The 22357-nt window shown below is 55.0% G+C and overlaps 1 protein-coding gene across 1 annotated transcript; it reads right to left on the bottom strand.

Moving 5' to 3' along the window:
- Positions 1–1508: 1508 nt before the first annotated feature.
- On the bottom strand, positions 1509–14198 carry PMM1 (phosphomannomutase 1). Its single transcript, XM_033233802.1, has 8 exons — positions 13886–14198; positions 9959–10076; positions 8447–8523; positions 8200–8291; positions 7878–7977; positions 3428–3503; positions 2450–2565; positions 1509–2082 (listed from the first exon to the last, which is right to left on the bottom strand). The coding sequence occupies exons 1-8, from the start codon at positions 13970–13972 to the stop codon at positions 1960–1962; spliced, it is 789 nt and encodes a 262-aa protein (XP_033089693.1). The 5' UTR covers positions 13973–14198; the 3' UTR covers positions 1509–1959.
- Positions 14199–22357: the final 8159 nt, after the last annotated feature.

The raw sequence follows: 22357 nt of genomic DNA, 5'->3' as shown, positions 1-22357 counted from the left end.
GTGGCCTAAAGCTGCCTCTGTGTCAGCGTCCCCAAAGAAGGGGCTGGGGGTGGACACACCAAACCAGCTCTTCTCTGGGGCTTCAATGGCCCCGTCCTCAACTGGATTAGGGACTTTCTTTGTGACCTGGGCCAAGTCCCTGCCCTCTCTGTGCTGTTTACTCATTGGCAAAGTAGTGGCTGTGACGGCATGTGACTAGGGCCAATTATCCAATCAGACACAACTGACACCTACTTTGTTCTGGGAAATTTAATACTGTGACAAAGTTCTCTAAAATAGGCACCTGTGCCACCATACCCCACCGTCCAGGGAATAGGCGCCTATGCCACCACACCCCACCGTCCAGGGAACAGGCGCCTGCGCCACCACACCCCACCGTCCAGGGAACAGGCGCCTGCGCCACCACACCCCACCGTCCAGGAACAGGCGCCTGCGCCACCATACCCCACCGTCCAGGGAATAGGCGCCTATGCCACCACACCCCACCGTCCAGGGAACAGGCGCCTGCGCCACCACACCCCACCGTCCAGGGAACAGGCGCCTGCGCCACCACACCCCACCGTCCAGGGAACAGGCGCCTGCGCCACCACACCCCACCGTCCAGGGAACAGGCGCCTGCGCCACCACACCCCACCGTCCAGGGAACAGGCGCCTGCGCCACCACACCCCACCGTCCAGGGAACAGGCGCCTGCGCCACCACACCCCACCGTCCAGGGAACAGGCGCCTGCGCCACCACACCCCACCGTCCAGGGAACAGGCGCCTGCGCCACCACCCCACCGTCCAGGGAACGGGCGCCTGCGCCACCACACCCCACCGTCCAGGGAACGGGCGCCTGCGCCACCACACCCCACCGTCCAGGGAACGGGCGCCTGCGCCACCACACCCCACCGTCCAGGGAACGGGCGCCTGTGCCACCACACCCCACCGTCCAGGGAACGGCGCCTGTGCCACCACACCCCACTGTCCAGGGAATAGGCACAGGTCCTGTGCCACCACATCCCACCGTCCAGGGAACAGGCGCCTGCGCCACCACACCCCACCGTCCAGGGAACAGGCGCCTGTGCCACCACACCCCACCGTCCAGGGAACAGGCGCCTGTGCCACCACACCCCACCGTCCAGGGAACAGGCGCCTGCGCCACCACCCCACCGTCCAGGGAACAGGCGCCTGCGCCACCACACCCCACCGTCCAGGAAACAGGCGCCTGTGCCACCACACCCCACCGTCCAGGGAATAGACGCCTGTGCCACCACACCCCACCGTCCAGGGAACAGGTGCCTGTGCCACCACACCCCACCGTCCAGGGAATAGGCACCTGTGCCACCACACCCCACCGTCCAGGGAACAGGCGCCTGTGCCACCACACCCCACCGTCCAGGGAATAGGCACAGGTCCTGTGCCACCACACCCCACCATCCAGGGAACAGGCGCCTGCGCCACCACACCTCACCGTCCAGGGAACAGGCGCCTGCGCCACCACACCTCACCGTCCAGGGAACAGGCGCCTGCGCCACCACCCCACCGTCCAGGGAACAGGCGCCTGCGCCACCACACCCCACCATCCAGGGAACAGGCGCCTACATCACCATACCCCACCGTCCAGGACAGGCAGCCAGGACAGGCAGGCAGGGCAGGCTAGATCTCGTACTGACACTTGTGCACGCCGCCTCCTGGTGCAGAAACCTGTTCTGTACCGAAATACAAGCAGCAGCTGTGGCCTCGGCCACCAGGTGGAGCATGGGGAACACTCTGGGCTCTGGGAGGACGGAGCCAGTGCCACTAGGAGCTGACTGGCTAGGGACGGTTGTCCACACAGACTCTGGCCCCATTTGGGTGGGCCTTGCAGCAGGCGTCCTGGGCCAGAGGAGGGGCCCTGGCATCTATCCAACACCAGGACTCCTCTTTAGGCCTAGACCAAACTCTTCAGAAGCCACGACGCACAGATGTGGGCCCCGGTCACGCCTCATGGGCTGTCTCTGGGAAGAAAATCTCCCGGCATCGCTGCACTGTGTCCTGAGGAGACACCACGCTGTGGCCAACAGTCCGGGGGTCAGCAAAGATCTCAAAGTCGTTCCCACCCTGCACACAGAGGACGGGCAGAGGAGGCATATTTAGGCGGAGTCCCTCTCCACGTTGACTGCTACGGACCTGCCCCTCCTCCTGCCCCGTCAGAACTGGCAGGAAGCCCACCTTCTCACTCCTGTCAGACCTGCCCTGACTTGCTGTGTGATGTAGAACAAGTGCCCAGCCCTCCGGGGGCCCAGCCTTCCAATCTGTGTAACGGGGCTGGTGAGCAATGGTTGTTCTCCAGGAGCCCCCGCCAAGAGGTCTGTTGTGTGGCCCCGTGTTCTGGCCTTGACCTGGGTGATTTGTGTTGGAGAAGCCACCAGCCCTAGCTTCTCGCTGTCCACTGTGTTGGGGGAAACCTGGGGTGGACTGCACTCACAGGACTGGTCTCGTTCCCAAAGAAGTGGATGGTGTCGAAGCTGTCCTGGTCCAGGCTATCCAGGCAGTAGCGCTTGTCCCAGCCCTCGGGGAAGACGTCAAAGCTGATCATGCCTCCTGTGGGCAGGGGCGGGGACTGTTATTCCCCGCTGGGAGGGGCAGACAAGACTAACAGAAGGGCTGCTTGTTCATTCACTCATTCAGCAACCCTTGGGGATTGGGACACGGGGCAGGAACAGGACACGGGACAGACTTAGGATCCTCAAGGAAGTTATGACACAGGTTGGAGAACAAACAAGACTACAAAGTGGGTGGGGGAAGCTCATCCAGCCAGGGTGGTCAGGGGAGACCTCTGAGGAGGTGGCAATGAGCTGGGACCTGAGGCACAAAGTACAGCCCCTGAGGCAGGGAAGAAGATGAGTGTCCCAGCAAGGGAGGAGGCTGGCAGAGGCAGGGCGAGGACGGGCAGGCCCTGGGCATCACGTGGAAAGGGAGGAAGAGCCTAGGGAGGGCTTTGGGCAGAGGCACACTATGACTCCAGCTCCAGCCTCTCCGGCCACTAGGGAATGGGTAAGGTGGCAGAGAGGAGCCCGGTTGCGTCAGGTCAGTTGGAGGCTGGGATAAGCAGCTGGCCGTGGAGGTGTGAGCACCAGTGGGATTCCAGACACAGGGCCCTGGGACTTCTAGGAGTTTGGACTTGGGAAGGGGCGGGGGAGAGCATTCAAGGGAGAGGCTCCGGTTTTTGGCCTGAGAAACTGGATGGGCATAGGGCATTTACCACTGAGGTGTGAGGTGGGGAAAACTGGGGGCCAGTAAACACTCAGCCCCTTTCTGCATCAGGCTCAGCCACCCCCTCTGCCCTGAGTGGGGGAGGGGCTCCTGAAGCTACTAGGGGCCACAGCCTGGTCTTGGGAAGGGCGGAAGGTTCGAGGAGGGGCCCTATACCAGGCCTCCCAAGCCCTCTGCAGGGTGGACGTACCTCGGGAGAACCTCAGCCCTTTGCCAGCAAACTCTGTTTTCAGGGCTTCCACGAACTTCTCCCGGATCTTCTCTTTCTGCAGAGGGGAGGGGACGGATGGCAGCTCAGAGAACCTGCTGTGTGCCAGGCCCCAGCTGGGCACACAGTCCACGTGAGCGTGCTGAGTCTTCTAGGTGGGTAGGATCCCCAACTGTGCGGATGAGGAAACTGAGGCTCAGAGAGGGGTCGTGCTTTGGTCAAGGTCACCTAGCCTTGGTGGCAGAGCCAGGGCCCAAATCCAGAAGGGATGGGGCTACCAGTGGTGCTGTGGGCTGGGTCTTCCGAAAGGGTCCTCAGAGGAGAGATACGAGGAGGAAGGGCGAGGAGACGGGGCAGTCTGGATCCCACATCAGTGTCCACCTCAGGGCAGGGCTCGATCCTGTTAGCTGTGCCCAGCTCAACAAAGCAAATACTCGGAAATGAGTGTGGGAGCTGAGAGCAGGGGAACTGTGAGGAGTTGGCTGTGGGCATTCAGAGAGGGCAGCAGGATGCCAGGCATGGCACAGCACCCACCGTGCAAAGACGTGGCTGGGCTGGGGGACTCGGTAGTGCCCAGGCTGGCTCCGCCCCTCTGAGCAGGAACTCTGGCAGCAGCAAACATGGAGCAGGGGGACATTCCCCAGGCAGCCCCCAGTATCTCCATCTCAGAGGGCCACAAAGGGCAGTGGCTATGCCCAGCCTGAGGGACAGCTAAACACCTAAACCAGCCAGCAGGACATTCAGTTGACAGATGGTCTCGAGACCAGGCTGGGAAGTCTGACCACATCCTGGGGGACCAAGAGGCGCTGAAGATTTTGGAGCACAGGAGTGGGGTGGTTGGTATGACCCCGTAGTCAGAACTGGGTAGAACTGGGGTGGAAAGGCAGGCAGTGCTCAGCAGCGTGGAGCCTGGAGAAGTGGCCCAGGGAGGACGTCAGATATAAAGCCACACACCTCCCAGACTGAGATCTGAAGGCAGGTAGCCAGGCTTGGCTACTGTACTCCTCAGCTGTGTGACCATGGGCAAGTCACCTGACCTCTCTGAGCCTATTTCCTGAACTAAAGGATGGAGAAGTAATGAATGACCCCTGCCTGCTTCCCTCTCATGGGAAAGCAGAGATAAGGGATGTGAGCCCCCTGCCAGCCTTGGCCTGGCTTTCCAGCAGGTAGGTGGGCCCCAGGGAGGCCAGAGTCACCACCAGCGGCCACTCTGTAGACCCAGGGCTACCGCTGAGAGTGTCCCAAGCTGTGAAGAAATGTTTCCCCATAGCCGAGGCTGGCTGCACCTCCCGTCTCTGGAGAACGAGGCTGGTCACTGGACAGCCCCACGTGCAAGGCCAGCCTCGGCAGGGACCGGCACTGTGACCTCGAGCTGGTTACTCACTCTCTGGCCTCAGTGTCCTCATCTACGGAAGGGAAGTACTCATCCCCACTTCCGGGTTCTGGAAGACAAGCTGGGTCAAGCATTTACACCAGCTCTGGGCCGGGGCAGGGCACACGGATCAGGAAGGTTCATGCCCCTCCAGTGCCAGAAGGGGGCAAACAAGAGCCAAAAATACTTGAGAAGGACCAGGGCTCGGGGTGGGGAGTTAGTGTGTGGCTCCCCAACCCCATGCCAGGCGTGGTCCATGCGCCACCTCATCCAGTCCTCATGACAGGCCATGAGATGGGAACTATTACCCCCACCTTACACATAAGCAAACTGAGGCACACGGTAATAAAGCTGCTTTTCCAGGTTACGAGGCAAATGGGTAGAGCTGGGACTGGGAACCTGGGTGGACAGGAAGGGATCACCTCTCAGCACGTGTGTGTGGGGGAGTGGTTCTTTGCCAATGACCAATTGTAACTACTCCAACAAAAAAAGTCCCCGTGGCTGGGCGCAGTGGCTCACGTCTGTAATCCCAGCACTCTGGGAGGCCAAGGTGGGCGGATCACTTGAGGCCAGGGTTTGAGACCAGCCTGAACATGGCAAAACCCTGTCCTTACTAAAAAATACAAAAATTAGGCCAGTGCAGTGGCTCATGCCTGTAATCCCAGCACTTTGGGAGAGTGAGGAGGGCGGATCACAAGGTTAAGAGATCAAGACCATCCTGGCCAGCATGGCGAAACCCTGTCTCTACTAAAAGTACAAAAATTAGCTGGGTGTGGTAGCTCACGCCTGTAGTCCCAGCTACTCGGGAGGCTGAGGCAGAAGAATTGCTTGAACCCAGGAGGCGGAGGTTGCAGTGAGCCGAGATTGTCCCACAGCACTCCAGTCTGGGTGACAGAGCGAGACTCTGTCTCCAAAAAGAAAAAAAGGGTATTTCTTTGCGAGGTGCAGTGGTTCACACCTATAATCCTGGTGCTTTGGGAGGCTGAGGCAGAAGGCCCACTTGAGGCTAGGAGTTCAAAACTGGCCTGGGAGACACAGTGAGATCCCATCCCTACAAAAAATTTTAAATTTTAAAAATTAGCCTGGCATGGAGGAATGCACCTGTGGTCCCAGCTACTCAGGAGGCTGAGGTGTGAGGATCGCTTGAGCCTGAGAGATTGAGGCCGCAGTGAGCTAGGACTGGATCACTGCCCTGCACTCCAGGCTGGGCAACAGAGTTAAGACCCTATCTCAAAAACAACAATAATGACAAAAAGTATGCCGTGTGCCAGGCATAGGAGATCCAGAGGAGAACAAGCTGCAGAAACCCCTGCCCTGATGGAGCTTACAGTTCTGAGACAGGGACAGACAGTAATTTGGGTTTTATTTTTTATTTATTTATTTTTTTTTTGAGACGGAGTCTCGCTCTGCCGCCCAGGCTGGAGTGCAGTGGCCGGATCTCAGCTCACTGCAAGCTCCGCCTCCCGGGATTACGCCATTCTCCTGCCTCAGCCTCCCGAGTAGCTGGGACTACAGGCGCCCGCCACCTCGCCCGGCTAGTTTTTTGTATTTCTAGTAGAGACGGGGTTTCACCATGTTAGCCAGGATGGTCTCGATCTCCTGACCTCGTGATCCGCCCGTCTCGGCCTCCCAAAGTGCTGGGATTACAGGCTTGAGCCACCGCGCCCGGCCTAGTAATTTGGGTTTTAAAAGTAGATGGTGGAAGTTGTCCAAGGCTGCTTGGGGAGAAATAAGGTAGGGGAAGGAGCAGGAAGTGCAGCAGTGGATGTGATACTCTGGGAGGCCCCACTGGGAAAAGGACAGGAAAGGTGATTTGAAAGAGAGGAGGGACGAGCTGGGCCTGAGAGGAGTGTGCTCTGGCAGAGGCACAGCACTCTAGAATCAGCCAAGAGGCCATAGCTGGAGCAGAGGGCAGGGAGAACCACCAAACAGGTCAGAGAATGACAGAACGACGCGGACGGACCAGCGTGGAAAGGTTTGGATGGGTGGATCACTCCATCGCCGAGAGGGAGGGAGGCGGTGGGGAGAAAAGCAAAATGCACATCAAGGTTCAGCAGGGGCAGCACAGGCAGAGGTGAGAGGACCTTGGTGTGTTCCAGGAATAGAAAGTGGAACTTGAAGGGCACAGAGAGGAGACACGGAGAGCCGGAGCCAGGCAGAGCCCTCAGGGCTTGAGGCACCATAGCAGGGGGCCAGAACATCATCCAGCTGGCAACGAGGAGGCAAGGAAGGATTGTAAGTGAGGGAGCAGGGCTGGGGGGTGAATGCGGCTGACGCATTTTAAAGGTTCTAATGGGCCGGGCACGGTTGCTCACGCCTGTAATCCCAGCACTTTCGGAGGCCCAGGCAGGTGGATCACCTTAGGTCAGGAGTTCAAGACCAGCCTGGGCAACGTGGTAAAACCCTGTCTCTACTAAAAAAGTACAAAAATTAGCTGGGTGTGGTGGTGCACACCTGTAATCCCAGCTACTTGGGAGGCTGAGGCAGGAGAATCGCTTGAACACAGGAGGTGGGAGTTGCAGTGAGCCGAGATCATGCCACTGTACTCCAGGCTGGGTGACAGAATGAGACTCTTATCTCCCTCCCCCCGCCAAAAAAAAAAAAGAAAGGTTCTCAGTGGCATCGCTGGAGAGCAGGCTGGCAGGGTTATGCAGCGGGTAGGGAGGGACAGAGAGGAAAGTTGGGGCAACCTGGGGTGGGGGAAAGCGGTAATCTAGAGTGGGGTCTCAGTTCTGCAGATGAACAGATTTGACACTGACTCGAGAGGCTGATGAAATAGGAGGTGTTGAACCCAATGTGGGTGGGAAGGTGGAAATGATGTTCCCAGGAGTTGGCCTGGCTCAGTGGGTGGCTGCTGGTGCTGGTCACCTAGGAAGGGGGACCAGCAGTGTTGGAAAGATGCACGTGTGTCTACAACAATGGCACACGGTAGGTGCCCGAAAGGGTATCAGTTAAATCAGAACACATCCCCCCAGTCTATTTTACCAATGAGAAAATAAAGGCTCAGATAAATTGAGTGACTGAGGCCCTACAGGCCTAAGGTTGCATAGCTAGTGGTACCTTGTCCAGTTCGGAGAACTCGATCCGTTCCTCCAGGGTGCAGCTCCGGCCGATGGGCGAGATGTTCAGCATGCCATTCCGGAACTCGATGAAGGTTCCACTGGTGGTGAGGGAGGGCGGGGAGCCAGAGAGAACCAGAACGGCCCTGAATTCAAATCTAGCCCCACCTGGGACCCCAGCCTCCTAGGACTTCAAAGGGGAAAATAATCCACACTCCCCGCAAAAAATCAGGGGCCCAAGTATCTCCAGGCTCCCTCTAAGGGACCCACACTTCTCCTCCCTCAGGCCCCAGGTTCTGGAGACCAGGCTGGTGGGACCTCACCGCTTCTTGGGCAGCCTGAGCAGGGCCATGTAGCTGAGGCAGAAGTTGATCAAGTCCTGCAGCAGCTCCTCCCCCAGGTGGTTCTGGATGGTCTGGTCGAGGAACACAGGGCTCTGAGCGTGGCCTAGGCTGCCTGACCCTGAGACAGGCACAGTGTCTCTCCCCCAGCCCAGGACAGAAGGCACTCTTGGACTGCTCCACTATGGAAAAGCGGGGTGCCCCTGGCTAAGCCCTGGGGGACACTGACCTGCTTGGAGAGCAGTCGTCCGTGCTTATACTGCACTGTCCCGTTCTCAGCAAACACATAATCAAACTTCTCAATGACTTCGGGGTCACATAGAGGACAGGAGGAAGGAAGACTGTGAGACCAGGTCTGTGACCCCACAGGCAAGTAAAGAGACAGGAAGCCCACACCCTTGGTTTCGTATTCAAAGGCCATTTGTTCAATCTGAGGCTGCAACCTGCTTCTCCAGCCTTTCTCCCTCTGCAGTTTGGTTTTCTTCCAGAGGAGCCAGTCACACCTGTGGGCCTCTGCACACAGGCATCCATGCAGGTCCTTCTGTCAGGACCGCCCTTCCCTGGCTTCCCTGCCACTCATCCTCCCAGATCCAGCTTCCTCCTCTGGAAGCCATGCAGTACTTTCTGGCAGAGGGCATCATTTACACTCTGTGCTTCCCTGCCCTCTGCAGATGAGCTTCCTTCTGCTCTACAGCTGCCATCGCACGGGGTTCTCAAGGCTGGCTGCATGGCAGAGTTGGAGGTTTCAGCTCTGGCTGCCAGGAGAAGCAGCTGGAGTGGGTGGGAGGTGGGAGGCACAGGGAGCACAGCCCAGAGGCTGTTGCGGGGTCTGGGTGGCACGTGGTTACCTAGACTATGAAGGCACGGTGGAGATGGAGACAGAGGGGACAGGGAGATATTTTGGGGTCTGCTGATGGAATAATCAAGAGGTGAGGAAAAGGAAAAATTCGAGGAAGTGTCTGAATTTGAGGAACTGGAGGCACCCACTTCGAGTGGTCTGAGACCAGGAGCTCTGAGGTCCAGTCAATTTTCTGGATAACTTCCTCTGTTAAATGGGATGATCACGCCTACTCTAAAGTGTGATTGTGGGGATTAAATGCAATGGAATAACATTAACACATGATCATTTTTGACAAATGGTAGCCATCATTGGTTCTGCCCCCTTTTTTTTTTTTTTGGAAGCAGAGCCTCACTCTGTCACCCAGGCTGGAGTGCAGTGGCCCGATCTTGGCTCACTGCAACCTCCACCACCCAGGTTCAAGTGATTCTCCTGCCTCAGCCTCCCGAGTAGCTGGGATTGCAGGCACGTGCAACCACACTCAGCTAATTTTTTGTATTTTTAGTAGAGACGGGGTTTCACCATGTTGGCCAGGCTGGTCTTGAACTCCTGATCTCAAGTAATCCACCTGCCTCGGCCTCCCAAAGTGCTGGGATTATAGGCGTGAGCCACCGTGCCGGCCAGTTCAGCCCATTTTAAAGATGAGGAAATCAAGACTCAGCAGGTAGAAATGAGAATGTAAACTGCATAAGGGCAGGTTTTGCTTGCTTTGTCCCAGCTATTTCTCTAGGGCCTGGCACAATCCCTGGCAATAGGAGGTGCTCAAGTGTTTGTCACATCAGTGAGGGAACTATCTGGCTGCTCTCTCTCTACTTCTGCCCCACAGAAGCAGGACCAGCTCTTTGAAGACGCCCAGGAATCTCTCAAACTCCCCACTTCCTCTACCCCCAGTCTCACTCTTACCTTCATCCCCGTCACCCAGCTGCTCAGCGATCTTAGAGTAGTCAGAGCCGCCCACCACACCGATCTGCACTCTACTTCGCAGCTTCTGCAGGAAGGCGGCCACCTCAGGGTCAATTTTCTATGGGGGGAGAGGGGAAGCATAGCATTCTGGCTTTCAGCATGTCTGGGATCTCCACTTAGCCCTCACTTAGTGCTCAGAACCCAGGGAGCCCACGTTCTAGCTGGATCTGAAGCAGTACAAAGCTCAGACACCAAAAATTAGACAGGTTGGGCACCATGGCTCAAGTCTGTAATCCCAACACTTTGAGAGGCCACGGCAGAAAGATCGCTTGACCCAGGAGTTTGAGACTAGAGCCTAGGCAGCAAAGGGAGATATCATCTCTATGAAAAAAAAAAAAAAATTTTTTTTCTTGGAGATGAACTTTTGCTCTGTCGCCCAGGCTGGAGTGCAGTGGTGTGATCCTGGCTCACTGCAACCTCTATCTCCCATGTTCAAGTGATTCTCCTGCCTCAGCCTCCTGAGTAGCCGAGACTACAGTTGCCCGACAGCACACTCAGCTAATTTTTGTATTTTTAGTAAAGACGGGGTTTCGGCCGGGCGCGGTGGCTCAAGCCTGTAATCCCAGCACTTTGGGAGGCCGAGACGGGAGGATCACGAGGTCAGGAGATCGAGATCATCCTGGCTAACACGGTGAAACCCCATCTCTACTAAAAAATATAAAAAAACTAGCCGGGTGAGGTGGCGGGCACCTGTAGTCCCAGCTACTCCGGAGGCTGAGGCAGGAGAATGGTGTAAACCCGGGAGGCGGAGCTTGCAGTGAGCTGAGATCCGGCCACTGCACTCCAGCCCGGGCGACAGAGCGAGACTCCGTCTCAAAAAAAAAAAAAAAAGATGGGGTTTCATCATGTTGGCCAGGGTGGTCTTGAACTCCTGACCTCAAGTGATCTGCCCCCCCTTGGCCTCCCAAAGTGCTGGGATTACAGGCATGAGCCAGTGCGCCTGGTCTTTTTTTTTTTTTTTTCCTGTGGTGGAGTCTGGCTCTGTCACCCAGGCTGAAGTACAGTGGTGTGAACTCGGCTCACTGAAACCTCTGCCCAGGCTGGAATAAGATGGCGCAATCTCAGCTCACTGCAACTTCTGCCTCCCGGGTTCAAGTGATTCTCCTGACAGGCGCCTGCCACCATGCTCAGCTAATTTTTATTTTTTTATTTTTAGTGGAGACAGGGTTTTGCCATGTTAGCCAGGTTGGTCTTGAACTCCTGACATCAGGTGATCCACCCGCCTGGGCCTCCCAAAGTGCTGGGATTACAGGCATGAACCACTGCGCCCAGCCCATGCCTGGATGATTTTTAAAAATTTTCGGTCGGGCGCGGTGGCTCATGCCTGTAATCCCAGCACTTTGGGAAGCCCAGGCGGGTGGATCACCTGAAGTCAGGAGTTCGAGATCTGCCCGGCCAACCTGGCAAAACCCTGTCTCTACTAAAAGTTAAAAAATTAGCTGCGCGCAGTGGTAGGCGCTCGTAATCCCAGCTACTCAGGAGGCTGAGGCAGAAGAATCACTTGAACCTGGGAGGCTGAGGTTGCAGTGAGCCGACATCATGCCACCGCACTCCAGCCTGGGGGACAAGAACAAGACTTTGTCTCCAAAAAAAAAAAAATTAGCCAGCCATGGTGGCACTCGCCTGTAGTCCCAGCTACTCCAGAAGCTGAGGCGGGACAATCACTTGAGCCCAGGAGTTCGAGGCTGCAGTGAGCTGTGATGGCACCACTGCACTCCAGACTGGCTGACAAAGCGAGACCCTGTGTCTAACAACAACAAAATAGCATCACATTCAAGTTGATTCTTGAGGAGCCAAAGAACAACAACAACAAAAATAGCCCCACAAAACAATGTTTAATATTTGCTCTGGGCAAACAGATCCAGTTAAAAGCCTGGAGGGAAGCCACACCACAGTAACCACATTACCTTGGGGACGAGGGCCAGGCCTGGGATCCTGGTGTAGTCAGAGGGGACTTTACTCTTCTCTGTTATCTTTTCATTCTTTACCAGGAGAGTGTGATCATGAATATGTGTACAATTAAAAATTAACTTTCAAAAGGCACTAAACACAGAGGCTGGCCCGGAGACAAATTAATAGGCTGTTCTTATTCAGGTTGTTATGTTTGTGGAACAAAAGATCAGAGGGAGGGGTCAGAACTGCGCCTAGGCCCTGCCACCTTTGTTCCAGTTCTTTTATTTATTTGTTTGTTTGAGATGGAGTTTCACTCTTGTTGCCCAGGCTGGAGTGCGATGGCACAATCTTGGCTCACTGCAACCTCTACTCCTGGGTTCAATCGATTCTCCTGCCTCTGCCTCCTGAGTAGCTGGGACTACAGGCAGGCAGGTGCCACCACGCCCAGCTATTTTTTTTTTTTTGGAGACAGAGTCTTGCTCTGTCGCCCAGGCTGGACTGCAATGGCACATTCTCGGTTCACTGCAACCTCTGTCTCTCTGGTTCAAGCGATTCTCCTGCCTCAGCCTCCCGAGCAGCTGGGGTTACAGGTGCATGCCACCATGCCTGGCTAATTTTTTGTATTTTTAGTAGAGACGGGGTTTCACCATATTGGTCAGGCTCGTCTTGAACTCCTGACATTGTGATCTGTCCGCCTCAGCCTCCCAAAGTGCTGGGATTACAGGCATGAGTCACTGAACCCAGCCTCATTTTTGTATTTTTAGTAGAGACAGAGTTTCACCATGTTGGCCAGGCTGGTTTCGAATTCCTGACCTCAGGTGATCCACCCACCTCGGCCTCCCAAAGTGCTGGGATTACAGGCGTCAGACACTGCAACCGGCCCACCTTTGCTCCAGTCCTGCCATCTTCCTCCCGGACCCACCCCTGCAGGAAGGCAGAGCGGGCTGGTCGTTCCTTGGGCCCCCAAGGCCCAAGCCAGGGTAATTTCACCACAGAGGGTGGGGAGGGGCATTTGGGACCTAAGAGAGGAGGCTAAGACCTGGGTTCCCATCAGCCACTGCCCAGTGAAGACCATCCCACTGTTCCCGCACGCTAGGAGACCTGTCGGTTGGTCTTTGAGGCCCCCAGACTAGAGGGTGGGTTACCCACAGGGAGGGCACGAATGAAACCTGCTTACTGATGCATCCAGCTGGTGAGGGGGCTTTTGGGGACTCACTCACAATGCGACCCAGTGGAAGAAAAACTGAGCAGAGGTAAGAGGCTCAACACAGCGAGTCTTTAGAAGAAAACCACACTCTTACCCTCACTATACTATGCCTCAGTGTCCTCACAGCAAACAGACTAGGCCTGAAGCCTCTCACCTATGGGTGGGTAGAGCCCATAAACGAATTCGAAAAGAAGCCCTCTCTGCTCCACGACTAGGGGTGGAAGGTAAAGTGGATGATAGGGCTTCAGAAACTAGACCCAGGCCCAGGCCTGCAAAGGTCAGGGTGGGAAGACTCTGAGACCCCCTGTCTCCCACCAGATGGTGACTGACACTTGGCTGTGTGCTTGTGTGCCTGGAACCCCGGTTCAAAAGCCAGCTCTGACTACTGGTGCGTCGTAGGGCTGAACTAGGGTGGGATGCCCAGCTCAGGAGGCTGGGGCCTCCGGGAGCCAGGCCCTAGGGGCATGTGAAAGCATCTGGGGACGGAGGGAGCTAGGCCTCTGATCGCAGCCTCTTCCCTCCAGTACTGGATCCTACCCTAACACTCCCAAGCAGAACACAGGCAGGGACGCTGCGGGGGCAGTGACGTGGAGGGCCAGGTACCCTCACTCCCGGTGGGTGGCCCCGGATGTCAGGGGGCCGGGCACTGCTGCATGCTACACTTGGTCCCGGTGTGTCCACGGTCACTCTCCTGCAGATCCCACACGCAGCCTCGGGGGTGTCCGCGTGACACTCCCGGCGGGAGCTTCCAAACTTCAGGGTCCTACCTGGCGAGCCGGCGTGAGGGTCCCGTCCACGTCAAACAGGCAGAGGACCCGCTCCTTCCTGCGGGCTCCCTGGGCGGTGACTGCCATGGCTGCAGCTCCGCGCGCGGGGCGGAGTCTGGAAGATGCAGCCGCAGAAGCAGCGCAGCGATAAGATTCGACAGAGCGGGGCTTTAGGGGGCGGGGCCAGCAGACGGCCTGATTGCGCCGAAGGGGCGTGGTCTCGGCGGACCGAAGCGGGGGCGGGGCCTGAGCTGATTCTGATTGCTCCTGGAAGAGGCGGGCGAGGCATAGGGCGGAGCGCAGCCCTCCAGGTTCGACTGGAGTCCTCCAAACAAGACGGAGGCGGGGCCTGAGCCTGGGCCCAGCAGGAAGTGAGAGGGTGAACCCGAAGACAGGGGAGGGGCCAGAATTGGCGGGTTGAGCCACTGCACTTCAGCCTGGGCGGCAGAGCGAGACTCCCTCTCAAAAAAAAAAAAAAAGAATTGGCGGGTTGATAGTGATTGCAACAGGCCAATTAAGGGGCTGGGTCGGGCGGGGCCTCCACCGTACTGTGCAGTCCCTGGTGGGCCAGGCGGGACTAAGAGAGCCGAGGTCGCCCTCCACTCTCACAAGATTTGTGGTCATCTCTTTGCCTTACAAATTTTGAGCTGTAGGAAATCTGAGCCGGGCGCGGTGGCTCATGCCTGTAATCTCAGCAGTTTGGGAGGCTGAGGCGGGCAGATCACGTGAGGTCGCGAGTTCGAGACCAACCTGACCAACATGGAGAAACCCCGTCTCTACTAAAAATACAAAATTAGCCCGGCTTGGTGGTGCATGCCTGTAATCCCAGCTACTCAGGAGGCTGAGGCAGGAGAATCACTTGATTCCAAAGAAGCCAGAGGTTGCTTTGAGCCAGGAAGCAGAGGTTGCTTTGAGCCGGGAAGCAGAGATGGCGGTGAGCCAAGATCGCGCCATTGCACTCCAGCCTGGGCAACAACAGTGAAACTCTGCCAAAAAAAAAAAGGAAAGAAAGAAAGAGAGAGAGAGGGAGGGAGAGAAAGAAAAGAAGAGAGAAGAAAAGAAAAGAAAAGAAAAGATCTCCTGGGCCGGGCGCGGTGGCTCAAGCCTGTAATCCCAGCACTTGGGAGGCCGAGACGGGTGGATCACGAGGTCAGGAGATCGAGACCATCCTGGCTAACATGGTGAAACCCCGTCTCTACTAAAAATACAAAAAACTAGCCGGGCGAGGTGGCTGGCGCCTGTAGTCCGGCTACTCGGGAGGCTGAGGCAGGAGAATGGCGTGAACCCGGGAGGCGGAGCTTGCAGTGAGTGGAGATCCGGCCACTGCACTCCAGCCTGGGTGACAGAGCCAGACTCCAACTCAAAAAAAAAAAAAAAAAGAAAGAAAAGAAAAGATCTCCTGAAGGCCTTTGTTTGGGCTTTGGACTTTGCCAAATTGCCTTCCCCAAGACCCAGCTCTCAGGGTCCACCTCCTTGGAGACCTTCCCAGATTCTTTTTTTTTTTTTTTTTTTTTTGAGACAGAGTCTCGCTCTGCCCAGGCTGGAGTGCAGTGGTGGGATCTCTGCTCACTGCAACTTCCACCTCCCAGGTTCAAGCGATTCTCATGCCTCAGCCTCCCGAGTAGCTGGGACTACAGGCGTGTGCCACCATGCCCAGCTAATTTTTGTATTTTTACTTATTTTTATTTATTTATTTATTTTTTTGAGACAGGACCTTGTTTATTTATTTATTTATTTTTGAGACTGGGTCTCACTCTGTTACCCAGGCTGGAGTGCAGTGGCGCAATCTCGGCTCACTGCAACCTCTGCCTCCCAGGTTCAAGTGATTCTCCTGCCTCAGCCTCCCGAGTAGCTGAAACTATAGATGTGCCACCACACCCGGCTAATTTTTTTTTTTGTTTTCTGAGATGGAGTTTCGCTCTTGTTGCCCAGGCTGGAGTGCAATGGTGCAATTTCAGCTTACCACAACCTCTGCCTCCCGAGTAGCTGGGATTACAGGCATGCACTACCACGCCCGGCTAATTTTATATTTTTAGTAGAGATGGCGTTTCATCATGTTAGCCAGGCTGGTCTCCAACTCCTGACCTCAGGTGATCTGCCCGCCTCAGCCTCCCAAAGTGCTGGGAATGCAAGCGTGAGTTACCATGCCCAACCAACCTTCCCAGATTATATTCACAATTATTTAACCATTGCATTGACTTTGGAGTCAGTTCCAGGTTGTCTTCCCGGCTCTACCACTATGGGACCTTGGACAAGTCACTTCACCTCTCAGAAGCTTTGTGTCTTCACCTATAAAATGGGATGAACACCACCTACTTTGTAGGGTTGTTTTTCACATGAAAATAAATAACAGGCTGGGCGCAGTGGCTCACGCCTGTAATCCCAACACTTTGGGAGGCCGGGATGGGCTGATCACCTGCGGTCAGGAGTTTGAGACAAGCCTGGCCAACATGGGGAAACCCCACCTGTACTAAAAATACAAAAATTAGCCGGGCATGGTGGCAGGCGCCTGCAATCCCAGCTACTTGGGAGGCTGAGGCGGGAGAATTGCTTGAATGTGGAAGGCAGTGGTTGCAGTAAGCTGAGATGCCACTGCACTCCAGCCTGGGAGACAGAGCCAGACTCCACCTCATACAAACAAACAAACTAACTAAATAATAACTGTAGAGTTGGATGCGGTGGCTCACACCTGTAATTCTAGTACTTTGGGAGGCCAAGGTGGGTGGACTGTTTGAGCCCAGGCAGTCAAGATCAGCGTGGGCAACATGGCAAAACCCTGCCTCTACTAAAAATACAAAAAATTAGCCGGGCATGGTGGTGGGCACCTGTGGTCCCAACTATGCAAGAGGCTGAGGTAGGAGAATCACCTGAGCCCAGGAAGTTGAGGCTGCAATTAACCAGATATTCCCACTGCACTCCAGCTTTGGTGACAGGAGTGAGACCCTGTCTCAAGAGAAAAAAAAAAAAAAAAGGTGCAGATCATATGAGCCGGCAATTCAACTTTTAGAAAACAGGAAAAGGAGGCCAGGCGCGGTGGCTCACGCCTGTAATCCCAGCACTTTGGGAGGCCGAGATGGGCAGATCACGAGGTCAGGAGATCGAGACCATCTGGCTAACATGGTGAAATCCCATCTCTACTAAAAATACAAAAAATTAGCCAGGCGTGGTGGCAGGCACCTGTAGTCCCAGCTCCTTGGGAGGCTGAGGCAGGAGAATGGCATGAACCCAGGAGGGAGAGCTTGCAGTGAGCCGAGATCCGGCTACTGCACTCCAGCCTGGGCGACAGAGCGAGACTCCGTCTCAAAAAAAAAAAAAAAAAAAGCAAGAAAATAGAAAAAGGAAAAATACATGGAATTGTTTAAATGAACTAAGACCCATCTAGAAGATGAAATGCTATGAAGCCATGAAAATCTGCATTGTTTGTGTGCGTGTGCATGGGTGTGTGTGTGTGTGAGAATAGGGTCTATCTTATCCAGGCTGCTCTCAAACTCCTGGCCTCAAATGGTCCTCACGACTCAGCCTCCCAGAGTGTTGGGATTACAGGCGTGACCCACCGCACCAGGCCCCCATACACAATTTTTGTTTTTCTGACTGGGTAGCTATGGTCTCCTGGACCGATCACTGGAGTTGGAATCAGGAGAACTGCAGTTTGGTCCTGGCTAAGTATAAGGACTTGGACAGGTCACCTTTCCTCACTGGGCTTCAGTTTATTTCTAATGAGGATATAAACCCCACCTGATAGAACTATGACAGGTGAGATAGTAAGAACTGATGCTGGCCAGGCGCGGTGGCTCACGTCTGTAATCCCAGCTCTTTGGCACGCCAAGGCAGCGGACCACGAGGTCAGGAGTTCAAGACCAGCCTAACCAACATGGTGAAACCCCGTCTCTACTAAAAATACAAAAATTAGCCGGGCGTGGTGGTACACGCCTGTAATCCCAGCCAGTCAGGTGGCTGAGGCAGGAGAATCACTTGAACCCGGAGGTTGCAGTGAGCCAAGATCACACCACTGCACACTCCAGCCTGTGAGACTGAGCGAGACTCTGTGTCAAAAAAAAAAAAAAAAGAACTGATGCCTATTAATCCTCTACTATGGGCTGACCACTGTACAGGACACTTGACCAGGTTATCTTCACTTTCCTGTTCCATGAGTGAAGAATTCCTAGAAACAGGTTAAGTGCAAATTCCTGGGCCCCACCCCTGGTGCTTGGATCCAGAATGTCTGGAATGTGGTCCACTGGGCAGGAGTTTTTGTCTCCTATGGATGGGATCCACCTTTCTAAAAACAAAGATAAGCACCTTTGGCCCGTTAACAAATGGGCTGCTTCTTACAAATCCCTTTCCTACAGTCTCTTCCTAAATTCTCCTCACACCCCTTTCCACATGATGAGGCCACTGAAACTCAGAGAGGGAGAGTTATTTGCCCTGAGGTACAGACCCAGGAGGACCAGGTAGGGGGTACCTGTGGCTACCACTGTGTCCCTTTAAGAGGAAGGCTCATCCCTGGCAACTGGTGCTCAGATGGGGACCAGGGGAGGCCTTGGGGAGAGAAGAGCAGGACTGGTGCGAGGGAAGACTGGCCAGAAGGGTGACTTGGAGGGACCCAGAGGAACCCAGGACTGAAAGTGGAGGGCCTGAGACCTGAGCCTGGCAGGAGTCTGCTATGAAGGTAAGACCCTGGGCTCTTCTGGGCCAGATGTGTGGCTGAAGTTTGGAGGTTAGTGACTTTCATGTTTGGTTTGGGTGTTTCACTTACTTTTCCCAATACATCTCTGAAGAGAGTACCCTTATACTCAATTTCCAGAGGTAGGTACTGACATCAGAGAGGTGCAGTGGCTTCCCTAGGGTCACACAGCAGAGACAAGATTCCTCCTCAATCCTGTCTTGCCAAAACCCAGACTTTTCCCTGGCTCCTGGCTATTGGTAGGAAGCCATGTGTCAACATGTCCGAGTACTGGAGCTGTCAATGCTCTTTTTCTGTACCTGGTATGTGACTTGTTGTATATGGGTGCTCTAGGCCCAAGGGGCAGCCTCTGTGTAGTGGGGTTTACAGGCAGGCTGACAATTCCTGGAGCTCTCCTCCCACTAGTGACTTTGGGCAGGTCCGTCCTACTCCCTGAGGTTGTCGTTCATTTACAAATGGGGTCAACACCCTCCTAAGGCTGTGTAGTTAAGAAGCCTAGGGGCAGCAGGGGAGGTGTGCTGTGTGCTGAGGTTGGGGGAGACTGTGGATTTTGTTTGTTTGTTTTAGATCTGTTGCCCAGACTGCAGTGCAGTGGCAGCATCTCACGATCTCCGCTCAATCCAACCTCTGCCTCCCGGGTTCAAGCGATTCTCCTGCTTCAACCTCCCGAGTAGCTGGGGTTACAGGTGCATACCACCACACCCAGCTGATTTTTGTATTTTTAGTAGAGATGGGGTTTCACCATGTTGGCCAGGCTGGTCTTGAACTCCTGACCTCAGGTGATCCGCCTGCCTCGGCCTCCCAAAGTGCTGGGATTACAGGCCGTGAGCCACCTCACCTAGCCGTTTTTTTTTTTTTAATAAACTTTCACAATGCCTGCAGTGCTTACATTGTCTTCACAATAAACAAGTCCATAGAATCTAAACAAGCTGAAGGGTGCATGCTCAGATGGCTTTGTGGGAGGTGGAGGCTGTTGCTGGGTTGGCTCAGGCCCTCTGGGGCTCTCTCAGCCAAAGTCAATGGGGACAGATACAGCCCAGGCCACAGCACTGTTCCACCTGGGGGTGGGGAACAGGAGCTGCAGCCTGGCAGCTGGGGTCAGTGGTCTCTACAGGTCAGAGCTCAGCCCAGGACTGTAAGAACTTGGGCAAGTCTCTCTTCTGACCTCGCAAGCCAGGGGTGGAGAGCGGAGTCACACTGGGAGGGACTCAGAAAGGATCCAACACATAATTTGCATTCTCCAGATGAAGAAACTGAGGCCCAGAGAGGGGAAGGCCTTTGTTATGATCTCAAATGACAGGCCCTGCCCTGGGAGGTACTGGGCTGGCTGGTGGGAGTGTGCTGGAGGCACCCATGGGAGCAAGGAGTCAGCTCTGGGAGGGGACAGGTCAGAGGACATGCTGGCATTGGACTTTAGCACTGAACAAGGGGTGGGGAAAGCAGATCCAGGTGGAGTAAAGGGTGAACCAAGGCCTGGAGGTGTGAAACCACCAGAAGTGACAGGGACTGGGACTGGCACTTGTGCCAGGGTGTGGGGTAGGACCAGGGTGTTCAAGGACAAGATTGAGAAGGGCCTTGATAAATGAGGACAAGGAGCTTGGCTCTTACCCCATGGGCTTGTAGGGGGCCACGCAGGGGCTGAGGGGAGCTGGACAAGCTTACTGAGGTGGCCAAGGGTACCCAAGACCAGCCTGGTGTTGGGCGTTGGGCAGTGGGCTGGGCCTGGTGTGCAGGGCCACATCGCCACCTGGTGTCCATCACTCTCACTGCAGCGTGACCTTGCCTGGTTCTCCAACCTGGGAACCAGTGGGGCAGTCTCGTCCCAGACACTCTCTGCCTTCTTCAAGAGCAGCCAGGCTCTGCGGTCAAGGGCTCACATTCAGTGGTGTGCCAGGCCCCCGCTAGGCTCCTTGCCTGCCCTCTCAGCTACAGCCTGTCTGGGCATGAGGAGTCACAGACCCAGCCTAAAGCCAAGTTGAAACTAGAAGTGAACACTTTTTGATGAGGTCAGACACTCCTGATGGCTAGAGGAAGACTCCAGAATTTGAAGTTATCAGACAAAGCCTTGAGCTACACCAGCTGCAAGGTGAACTTGGGGAAGTGATATTCTCTCTGGGCCCTTCTCTCATCTTTATAAAACAGTGGTGAAATTCAGACATCCTTCCCTGTTATCACTTCTCATCCACAGGCTCACAACCATGCAAAGGAGACACATCCAGACCCTGCAGAGTTAAGCTCCAAGGGACCCAAAAGCCTGGGGTCGCTTCATGTTGGATGCATGTGCAGACCTTATTTGGGAACCACACAAATGCAGCAGGCAGAAATGAGTTTATTGCATTAGAAAAAACACCAAAGAAAACCAGCAAACATCTCCATCCTAGACAGTTATTAGTTTGACTCAAGGGCATAAAGAAAACCCAGATACTAGATTTACTTCTGGGAGGGGGTGATGGTCTCATCCCTCCTCCTTCCCTATCTCTTTAAACCAATGGACCTCTAGGGAGGTGTCCACTGTGCAATACAAGTACGTGACTCATTTCCCACTCTGCTTGCCTGTTCACATCCAGGAGGAGTTAGCCCGCCACAATGAGAATGCTCCTGAGGTGCTGGGACAGACAGAAATGTGAGGATGGGGGTGGGCAGTTGAAGCCTGAGCCTGAGTTTACACAGTTAGTGACACTGGGGCTCCCATCAGGGGAGGAAGAGCTTGCCTTGCCATAGAGCTCTGGGACAACTGCTCACTGATCCCTCAATCTCTCGCCACAAACCCTAGGGCACAGGCAATGGCGCACAAATGGCTGCTAGTATAAACTGGGGTGCTGTTCAAGCAAATGAGTGACTCAAATTCTCTCAGGGGAGCTGCCCCTGGGCCTAAGGGTACCTGCTGGGAGAAGCAAACCAGCTGAAACTGGATCTGGGAGAGGAGAAAGAAAAAAAGGAGCTGTGATGCCCAGAACCCCCTGGATGGACGGGAGACCACAGCAGAGGGGTCTGGAGCAGGAGCCTGGAAGACAGAGCTTGGTAAGGCAAGCTAGAAAAGGGGACAACACTGGTGGGAAACAGAGCACTGGCCAAGACCAAGCTGCTACCCTCCCAGAAGAAACCCAGCCTGAGAAATTCTTTCTCTTTGGGCCCAGTTCTGCCAGTAGATCACCATTATACAACAGTCCCTGCTGGTTTCTGCTCTAATTTATTATTTCCATGCACACTGGCAAATCAGTGGGTCTTGAGAAGAACTAAACTTTCACTCATTTGGCCTCTAATCTTCAAGTTCCCAAATGTCACTTGACATCCCAGCTGGTCATGCCCCTGGTCAGGTCGCAGGCAAACACTAAGGCAGAATGACATCTCCTGTAGCTGAGACTCTGATGATGCCAACTGCTATGGCTAATGGCAGGTAGCAGCAGATGGGGCCAGAAGTGAGTAGCAGCTTTTTGGAGAGGAAAGGCCCCTGCTGCAGGCCAGACTTCCAGGAAGAAGCAACATAATTCAAGTCCGCGAGGTGGCAGGAAGTTGTGGCAGAAGGGGCCCAATGATGTCAGAGCTGAGACTTGGGTACCTGGCAGCTCTGAGTCCCTTCTTCACACTCAGTTTCCCAATATCTAACTAATGGAGGTTCACATGAAGAGAGGGAATCTGAAAGTCTCTTTGGATTAGAGACTCCCAGACTGTTTCCTGCCTATAAACTCCTAGCAGCAAGTCATTAGGAAAATGCCCACTCGTGCCCCAACCTGCTTCCCTAAAGTCAGAATGACAATGGAAATAATCTGGCCAGGCGCGGTGGCTCA

The sequence above is a fragment of the Trachypithecus francoisi genome, unplaced genomic scaffold (genome assembly GCF_009764315.1).
Source record: "Trachypithecus francoisi isolate TF-2019V2 unplaced genomic scaffold, Tfra_2.0 Lachesis_group14, whole genome shotgun sequence".
In the NCBI taxonomy this organism is placed as follows: domain Eukaryota; kingdom Metazoa; phylum Chordata; class Mammalia; order Primates; family Cercopithecidae; genus Trachypithecus; species Trachypithecus francoisi.
This window is presented reverse-complemented; position numbering and strand designations above follow the sequence as displayed.